Genomic DNA, 10,290 nt, shown 5'->3' with positions numbered 1-10,290 from the left:
AAAGTGTTGAACCAGCCGAACCACATCAAGACCCACAATATCCCAAAATTTCTGATAGAAGCCAGGATTAAAGCCATCTGGACCAGGTGACTTATCTGGGTGCATTTGAAACAGTGCTTCCTTAACTTCTCCATCTTCCACAGGGGCAAGCAGCTCCGAATTAATCTCTGCTGTTATACTCTCTGGGACACACTCAGTAACCCGATCCCAATCAGTAGTTGAGGCTGAGAAGATATTCCTGAAATAATCAACAATAACATTGCCCAAACCATTATCCCAGTCTACCCACATACCATGGTGAGTTGATTAGCTCGCTTTCTGGTACTTGCACACGCGTGAAAGAACTTAGTATTTTGGTCACCTGCTTGTAGCCATAACTGCTTAGATCGTTGACGCCAGAATATCTCCTTCTGTGTGAGTACTTCAAATAGACAACTATGAATCTCCTGGTACCGACAAACAGACTCATCATCCCTGCGCCCTTTCAGCTGTCTCAATACTCTGTTACACTGACTTATACGCTCCTTAAAATTACCTGTGATATCCTTGCCATATTCAGCTAGAGCAGTACTACAACACCTTATTTTGTTTTGGAGAGTATCAGTACTGTAAGCTACCCAGTTGTCTTGTATGATCTGACGACACATGGGTTCTCTAACCCAAGCATTCTCAAATCTGAACCTCTTAACGAAAGGAGCCCGCTTTTGATAATCAAGGTCCAACCACAGAGGAGAGTGATCAGATGCCGAAATTTCCAGATTAACCAATTTAGCGGCAGAGAAAATTGTCCTCCAAGATTGAGAAATTAAAGCACGGTCAAGTCTCACCTCGATCCAATTCGGCGTACCTCTGCCTCTTTCCCAAGTGTAGGGGTGACCAATCAACTCCATGTCACTTAATCCACAGTCAACAAGTGTATCTTGAAATCCATTGATCAAACCACTGGGATAAGCACGACCCCCTCTCTTTTCCCATTGGTAGAGCACATTATTGAGATCTCCAATTAGACACCATGGTAGCTCCGATGCACCAGCTAATTGTCTAAGTCTCCTCCAAGTGTTATGGCGCAAGCTTCGTTGGGGCTCCCCATAGAAACCAGTTAATCTAAACTCAGGATGATTTTCCAATTTCAACACAATATCAATGTGATTGAAACTATAACTCATCAACCGGCCTTCTTCCTCTTTCCTCCACAACATTACTAACCCTCCACTATGACCATGAGCATCCACCACAAAACTACCTTCGAAGCCCAATTGCCACTTAATGACATCCACCTTGTCTTTCTTAGTAAAAGTTTCACATAAAAAAACTACATTGGGTCTCTTTTGGAAAATAATTTCCTTTAAGAATTGAAAAGCCCGTGGGTTACCAAGCCCCCGGCAATTCCAGCTTAATAAACTCATAACTCTAGGCGGGCCCAAACACTGGAACCCGCCTCTTCCACGTTTTTTTGAAAAATACCAACTTCTGAACTTTTACCTCCATTCTCACTAATTGGGTCTAAAACTGCCTCCTTATTTTGAGTTTGGAGCTCAGCCCGATTTTCCAGCCCAACCCGAACCCGTTCTCCAACATCTTCATCACGGCCCAGCTCCATAGCTTCAGATTGGCCCACACACAGTCCTTGTTCTAGGCCCAAATTCACCCTACGCCGTTTAGGGTCCAAAAACATGAAACCCTCATTTTGGCAGCCAATTCCTCCTTCATTAATATCTGTGATCTGGTCAACAGTTACCCCATTTATTTCTCCTTCAACTCTACCTCCCAAATCTTTCCCAATCCCCCGAGTCTTACTAGTAACGTCCCCTCTATCTCTGTAAATCAAATCGCGATCCACCCCGCGAATCCCTCCTGGAGTTACTCCTTCGTTTGCATAATTAGAACCCCTCATTCCCGCCTCTCGCATCTGGGTATCCCTGATTAAACGTTCATTATCGCCGCCTGCATTAGTGGTCACCGCCGGAGAGCTTCCCTCATGATTCCCGGTGAGAGGTCGAGCCATGTTGTCACGAAGCCACCGAGCCCCAATCTGCTTGCCTTGTCGTCGGTCAGGAGCGTGCATGAACAAGCCATATGGTCGGACTATGTTCTCTGGCTCTTCAGCAAAAAGTTTGATACAGAACTTCTCAGAGTGCCCCAGGACACCACAAATGAAACAGAAGGTTGGTAGTCTCTCATATTTAAACTCAGCCCAGAAAAAGTCCCCCTTAGAGTACTGTATCTTCATTCTTCTCTTCAGTGGTTGGTCAATATTTATCCTGACCCGAACCCTCAGAAACTCTCTCCAAATACCAGTATAATTTTTCGGACAAGATAAAATGAACATACCAATAAAATCTCCACAAGCCTTTAGAACCCGATCAGACATGAAACCCACCTTCAGATTATATACTTGAACCCAGATTTCCATTGTGTTTAATGGAACCACTCTAGGATTTTCTCCAAGTTTAAGCCTTTCCAGAATAACAGGGGTCCGATTGAAGGTCCAAGGAGTCCCCTCCATTACCCTGTTAATATCAATTTCATGAAAAAATTGGAATAAGAATTTGTTGGTCTCTAACTGTTTCACATACATTCCTTTCACAGGCCTCCACAATGAAGCCAGAACATTCCGGAGTGTATCGAAATCGGCCACTCTATCCCCCAGTAGTTTCCCCACTAAGCACCATCTCGCATCAATACCGTCTTCGTCCTCAACATCTGGAGTCTCCTGAAAGAACAGCCCCTGTTCCTCCTCTTCTGCTATCTGCAAACCGCCCCAGCTTGCCTCCAAATCCTCCACCACATTGCTTGAAGAAGCCATATGAAACCCTTTGATCACACTAACAGGAATCGAAACAAACGAGCCAAACAAACATTCAACTTTTACAGCATGTCAAAAGACAAGACTTTTTTTGATCGATTTATTGTCTTATCACAGTACTCCCTCTTTTCCCTTCATCTTAAAAGTAATAAAAAAACAATGAAGGGCGTCGTCATATATATATATACATATTTTAGTCCTGGCTCAGCGCATAACAAAATCCAATTGTTAATGTACAATTAATTAAAAATCACCCTTTAGTTCATATGGCTCATTTGACTAATATTTGATTACGGAATAAGCAAAGATAGTGTGCCAAACAAAAAGTTGTATATAATACTAAAACACTATCAAATAAAGTATTATTATTAACATTAAGATTCGAATATTTTATAATAAAAAAAATAATAATATCAGATACAAAGAAGCCAACTAAAAAGAAGGGAAAGAAAAAAAAGAATAGATACAGAAAGATAAACACATCTAAAAACTTAATATAGCTCAAGAATCTGCTAAGAGTAGATTATGCAATAGGAAGCTACCTAGTCATATTGCTTAATCAACCACAAAGTTGTGTACATAACCCCTGAATCCGTGAATTGCTGGGATTGGACACAGAATATAGGCTAGTTCTGTTGTTGCTGGAGCAAGTTAAGGTGAGCTGATTATTCGTCTGACTCGACTGCACCGATAACAGAAAATATGTTAATCGAAAAATTAAAATCCCATGAGTGTTGATTTTATGTTCTTGACAAGCACATAGAGAAGAAAGCAATGGTTCAATTACTAACCCAGCAGAATGCAGGCTCAGTCTTGCAGCTCCATTTTGAAGTTGGGACACAAGACAAATAATGACACCAAGAACAATGTTTATTTGCATCCACTCCTCGGAGTAGCAAAACCAACCCGACGGTCAACCTGTCAAGGCAAGTAATCAGATACAAAATTCGGGTTGAGCATAAAAAAATGAAAAATGAAAAGATAATCAATTGACAAAGCTGCAAGCAAATGTGCCATCAGGGAAAAAGTTCAATTGTTTCAGTTTCAAGAATCTATTTTTTTCTGGCCACATTGTCATATACAAATAAGTAACACAAGGCTGAAGATAGTAAGCAAGTTTTAAAGAATTAGAGTTCCAAAATAGTTATTTCTATCTCTCGCCTAACATGAATTTTCTGAATGAATGGTTGAAGGCAGAAAGATTTATCACAAGACTGAGATATGGAGATATTTCTCCATTATCAGTTCACTAAACTGAAAAAGCAAATTACTACCTTTGCTGTCCTCAATTTGATTAAAGAGCACTGTTGTTTCAAGTAATAATTCATTCCACATATATCGTTTGAAGTAAAATCTAATGATAGAAACATAACTATGGATTCAGATGCTTACCCAACAATCAAAAGTATAAGTGAAATGATCCACAATATGCATTGATATGTCTTGAATTTAGATTTAGCTGGATGTGGCGGTGTTGGTGACATAAACCCTGGAGTATATCTTTGGCTAACCCATCCAAACTGTGGCCGGATGAGAAACACAAACCCAAGAAGGAAACCGGAAAGAAACCCTCCAAGATGAGCAAAGTTGTCCACATGTGGGAGAATTCCCACTGCCAAGTTAATAGCTATGATGACCACAAGAGTGAAGAGTGCTGCAAACTGAATACTTATAGATTTTGGGTCATGAGTGAGTCATTTGAAATCAATATTCAATTTAATTTAAATCAGTTCAATACTCACCTTATTAACATATATTGTCCAATTGGTGATGAGTTCAGAAAGCATTCCTCCCAATAACCCGAAAAGAGCGCCGGACGCACCAACAGATATGTTTGATTGGAGGAACAGTGCAGAAAACAAACTTCCACCAAATCCAGAGATAACATACAGCAAACCAATTCGGACTGAGATAGAAAGAACCATACAAGAAGATTGTAAGTGTTTAGAGTAAAGCTTGTAACACTGTCGTGAAGAAATCAAGTTAGCTCTATAGAATCAAGAACACTTTATACAATAATATCATCAAATAATTAGACTTGTATAATTTTGCAAACTTTTACAGGCTTGGTAGCTCAAATCAACTCACCAAACCAACCTCAACTATCACACATCCCATAATAACAATGATTGAAGAGGTTTTAGTGTCTAAATGCTACAAATTACAGAATCTATATAGACCTTAAGCTTTCTAGACAAATCAAAATCCCAACTTTGAATTAACAAGTATGAATACAATTATTTATGGTACACCCATTAGGCCCTAAATTAGTTACTATATTTGACAATGTATAAAGAAAAAAGCTTATTGTTGTAAACAACCTCAATGACTATCATATGTTCATAAATTAGCTGCAACTTTTTTACCCTTTTAACCGAACTCCCCCCCTTTTTTTTTGATAAAGAACCTAAAACGAAAATCAACATAGTAGTTTGTTTTGACTTAACAAGTTACAAGTCACTAGATTCTATAATTCCTGGGAAGATACCATAAGTTGTTAATCAATGTTGATGCTTTCAAATCTTAATAATAATGCTAATTAGAAATCACAAACGAACTAGTTTCTAAATACATACCAAATCCAAATTCTTGCTCAAGCCGGATTCCAATAACCAAAAGACTCAACATATTAGCCAATATATGAAAAACCCCTCCGTGTAACCAATTACAAGTAATAAGACGCCATCCCTGGTGACCTTTCACAACTTTAGTCACATCAAGAGCCCCCATCTTTTGTAGCCTAAAAGCAACCAGAAACACAAAAATAGCTATTTAGTTAATAGTAAACAAAAAACCAATAAAAGGACCCAAAATTAAAAACTTGATAAGAACTTACGTAGTGGATGAAGGACCCAGAAGAGGGTTCTCCTTAAAAGGCTGAAATGAGAACCTACCCAAGAACTTGGCTATACAAGAATCTGAATTATCAGGGCAATTGTTTACGTACATGGATATTATGAACATAATAGTATTGGCAATAACAAATAGAGGGATTAACCAAGAAACCCATTTCTTGAAATGCTTTACTTCTCGATATGCGACTGGAGCCGGAGACGTTTGCTGAGGAGTGTCTACCTCAACTGGATGAACCACACCACCACCGCCGCCACTACTCCGCCGGGAGTTGACCCGGATCTGAATCTCCGACGGGTGGTCTCCGGCCATTGGGAGAAGAAACTGGGTTAGAGAGAGAATGGAATTGAGAGAGAGAGATAATGGGGAACGGGGAAGGGGTAGGTTTTAGGCTTTACGTGGTCAAAAGAGAAAGCTAATTAGTCAACTTTCGCCCATCGAACTGCTCTTGTCGTCAAGCCGAGCTGGTTGTTGACACGTGGTGCCGATAAAGTTGCCTTGTTCTTCCTCTTTTTCTTCTTCTTTTTTTTTTTTTTTAAATTTTGAAAGGAGTTACCTTGTTCTCTTTATTCACAATCACAATACTTTACTTGCATAAATCAAGGATAATTACTTTTTATTATTTTAACTTATTTATTATGGGATGTGACATAAAGGCTACACTTTAGAAATCCATCTTTAGTTGGAATTGAATATAAACTGGGTAATTACTAGATTTTGTTAGGTTTGTTTAACTAAATAATTATATAGTTATTGTATAATTGGAGGTTATCTCTAATTCTTATAGTCTTGATAAAAACTTAGTATAATTATAGGAATTATATCTTTTTGGATCATGTGTCTTATTTTATTACTTTTTTTAACTCTGTATTTTGAAAGCGAAAGTTGCGGGTTCGAGCTTTGTCAGTCTTGATAGATCAAAATCCAATAAAAAAATAGAGTAATTCATCTATTTTATTTTTTGTGAAGAAATTACTTTTTAGATTTTGTGTTTTTGTAAAATAGGTCAAATATATTCCTAAACTCGATTTTGATAAAAAAAAATTGTACTAAAATCATAAATAATCGACCAAATTAACAATTAAGAACAAAACCGCTATCATTATGAATAATAATTGTATTGTCATATTCAATTTTTTATTAATCAAAATTGGATGTAAAAGTCTATTTGAGTTATTTTACAAAATATAAAATCCAAATAAATAATGAGACAAAACACAAAATAAAAAAAAAACTCATAATTATATTTTGTAATATTATTAAATAATATGAGTTTTAAATAATAATTATTACATAATATTATATTTTACTTTGTAATTTCTAAAAGTCTTGTCAAACATGATATTAGGATTCAAACGGGAGAATTTGTTTTGGGAAGACTGTAAAATTGCTCTCAGAAAGCTTTGAGATAATTTCATAAAGTGAATAACACCGACTCGTGGACTATGCAGATTTTAACTGCTGAACCACGTAAAAATCGTGTCTTTTATTGTTTGTCTCTTTTGATATTTTATTTAATTGTTCTTCATTTCTAAGTGTCCACAAATACTTTTAGTGTTGAAGTTTGGAATTTAAGGACAATAACTATGTTTTTTTTTATTAAAAAAATAAATGCCATTTGAAGTGTATATATTCAAATCCTAATTCAGATATATATTAATAATATAAGATTATATTATTGGTACACTCAAAATATATTTAATACAACTTTATTCTAATTATTAATATTATTTTAAAAAGAACATGCAAATATGCCAATGATAAATATTCATTCCACCAAAATTTAAATATTTTTGTAAAGATATATAAATTTAAATTAGTATTTTCAAATTTATTTGGAGGGTGTGTGGAAACATTCTTACACGTGTGTAAGGATGATATCATATCATATCATATTATTAAATAATAATATCCAATTATAGTGCCAACTAATTCAAAATCATAACTAATGAATGGTGCATTATTTAATTATGCCCATTATTCAATAGCCACCAGAAGACGCTAATGTAATTTTCGATTGGGACAAATAATAATAATAATAATCACTAACATTTATAATTTGAATGGGTCCAACCAACCTACGTCACTCATAAAAATATTTATATAAGGAATTGAACACAACAACTACTACAATTAATATTGCCATGATCCATAACTATTAAATATAGTTTTTTTTTACATTAATTATATCTTTATACATAAAAAAAAATCTGTATTTAACAATTTTTTTGTTTTAATATTTTTTTTAACTTTAACGAAATGTACTTTTAAAATTAATTAAAAATAAATATTTATTAATTATATTAATATAAATTTAAATATTATAAAATATCACTATTATAATAATCTATAATACATTTTTAATAATTATATTAATATAAATTTAAATGTTATGAAATATTATAATAATATATAAAATATAATATTAATTTTTATAAAATTTTGATAAAATAAATATTTAGTAATTATATTAATATAAATTAAAATAACATTATTATATTAATATTTAATACATAACTAGATAATTGATAATTATATTAATATAAATTCAAATGATATAAAATATCATTATAATAATATATAATATATAATCTTCATTTTTATTAAAAAAATTATAATTGATATTTAAAAGAATATATATGTTATATGAGAGAAGCCTTTACGTCACATTATATGCAAGTGTGGTGGGTACATAAAGTATTATCAATAATACTATATGTATTATCAATAATAAATAAGTTTCTTCTTCAATATTGAGATATGATTTGAATAATATCATGAATGTTTTGTACTTTAAATATGATAGTTTGTGATCTAAAATATTTTCATATTATTTAAAAAAAAAAAGACCACAAACAATGTTTTGGTTTAATTTTTATTTTAATAAGTTTATGCCACTGTTATCCCAAAAAATGGAGATTGATGACGTGGCAATAGAGGTGACAAATGACAGTACATGGTCCGTAAAAGACACATTAAATAGTCAATAAATACATTGACTCCTCAGAGTTGTGATATAGTGACCCGGTAGACTGATGAAGAGTTTTGACTGCTTGAGAGTGTCGCGTCCAAGCCAAGTACATCCGAGGAGCAGTCCAAGTACCCGGTTGGACCTTGGTCCGATGAAAGGCCAAGGTGAGGTCGGACCTTAGTCCGAGGAGAACCCAAGAGAGTGATCCGAGGAGAGCCCAAGGGACCTTGGTCCGAGGAGACCCCAAGAATGTGGTCCTTATGCGTATGTCCAACAAGTGCATGGTTGTCCAAATAAAGAAATGGCATGCTAGGGGAGAGTGCCATGTTAGAAGAGAGGAGAACCATGAGGTGTGGTCGGACCTTGGTCCGAGGAGACCCCAAGAATGTGATCCTAGGAGAGCCCAAAAAGTGACTGGTCGGACTTTGGTCCGAGGAGAGTCCAAAGGGACTGGTCCTTATGCATGTGTCCAACAAGTGCATAGTTGTCCAACGAGAGACATGGTATGCTAGAGGAGAGTGCCATGTTAGAGGAGAGATATGGCATGTTAGAGGAGAGTGCCATGATTAGAGGAGAGATATGGCATGCTAGAGAGGAGTGCATGTCCTACCCATGTCCTACCACCATGCACTTGTCCGACCAACAAAAGCATGTCCTACCAGCAAGTGTATGTCCTACCAGCACTTGCATGTGTCCGACCAGCACTTGCATGGGTGGTCAGTAGGAGAAATGAGTCGACAAGATAGAGGAGGACTAAGTCAAGATTCCTAGAAACGGCTTCAACAAGAACCGTTCTTTGCACACGCGGGAATCTCTCATTCTTCCCACAAATTGGGGGTTTTGTTACATTTTGAATATTTTTTTTTTGTAATTTAAATGTAATAAATATAATAAAATATCCCTATTCTAGGGTGTACGCCCTGGTTTTCCCACGGGCTGATTAGCAGGTCGAGCCTCAGACTAATCAAGGTTAGTCCGAGAACTTCCCCAGGTCAGAGATTTGTTTTCCAGGTCGTACCCACTTAGCTCGAGGTAACCTCAAGAGACTCGCCAATGCTGCCCAAGACTAGGGGAAGGAGTCCTTAAGGCCTAAGGTTGGGTCAGTGAAGCAGCTCGTTGTGCAAGCTGATGCTCGTGGATCTTTGACCCTTTGTAAAGTCAACACACGCAAGATAAACGTGCCTATATCTGACATCACGTGTCCGATATCTCCCTGACTTCTCGGGCACGCATCAGGAACGTGCGCATTCAGACACCCACGGCTGGGTTGGGCCGTGCGGCCCATTATCTCCTTACATACTGATTAGACCACACTTATGTGTCAGGTTTAGGAATTAATCATAAATGTTACAGAGTTGATATGACCAATGGTAAGGTCACGTGATGACCTCCCTACCAACTTCCAGGTGTCTTCTCCTATAAATATGGGGACCCTGGGAGTTGATAGGGGTTGGAAAAAATAGTCTCTGAAGAGCCATATACTTTGTAAACCAAATACCCAGAATACATCAATAATATTGACTAGTGGAGTAGAAGGATTTTAACCTTTGAACCACTTAAAAACGTGTCTTAAGTCACATAGTTCATTCTCTAAGATTTCATATCTGTGACGGTTCTACTTTCAGCACTAATCCCTTTCTCTTCTTCTCTTAATTACCTG

General features: G+C 36.3%; 2 protein-coding genes across 2 annotated transcripts; both read right to left on the bottom strand.

Annotated features, from left to right (window-relative positions):
* Positions 1-1,402: 1,402 nt before the first annotated feature.
* LOC133800401 (uncharacterized) lies at positions 1,403-2,806 on the bottom strand. The gene has a single exon (XM_062238357.1). It carries the CDS (start codon positions 2,804-2,806, stop codon positions 1,403-1,405), a length of 1,404 nt encoding a protein of 467 aa, XP_062094341.1.
* Positions 2,807-3,146: 340 nt separating this feature from the next.
* On the bottom strand, positions 3,147-6,069 carry LOC133801428 (RHOMBOID-like protein 1). Its single transcript, XM_062239634.1, has 6 exons — positions 5,643-6,069; positions 5,383-5,546; positions 4,549-4,712; positions 4,199-4,467; positions 3,598-3,724; positions 3,147-3,488 (listed from the first exon to the last, which is right to left on the bottom strand). The coding sequence occupies exons 1-6, from the start codon at positions 5,969-5,971 to the stop codon at positions 3,366-3,368; spliced, it is 1,176 nt and encodes a 391-aa protein (XP_062095618.1). The 5' UTR covers positions 5,972-6,069; the 3' UTR covers positions 3,147-3,365.
* Positions 6,070-10,290: the final 4,221 nt, after the last annotated feature.

Source organism: Humulus lupulus, chromosome 9 (genome assembly GCF_963169125.1).
Source record: "Humulus lupulus chromosome 9, drHumLupu1.1, whole genome shotgun sequence".
Lineage (NCBI taxonomy): Eukaryota > Viridiplantae > Streptophyta > Magnoliopsida > Rosales > Cannabaceae > Humulus > Humulus lupulus.
The sequence above is the reverse complement of the archived record's forward strand: the minus strand, read 5'-3'. Positions and strand labels throughout refer to the sequence as shown.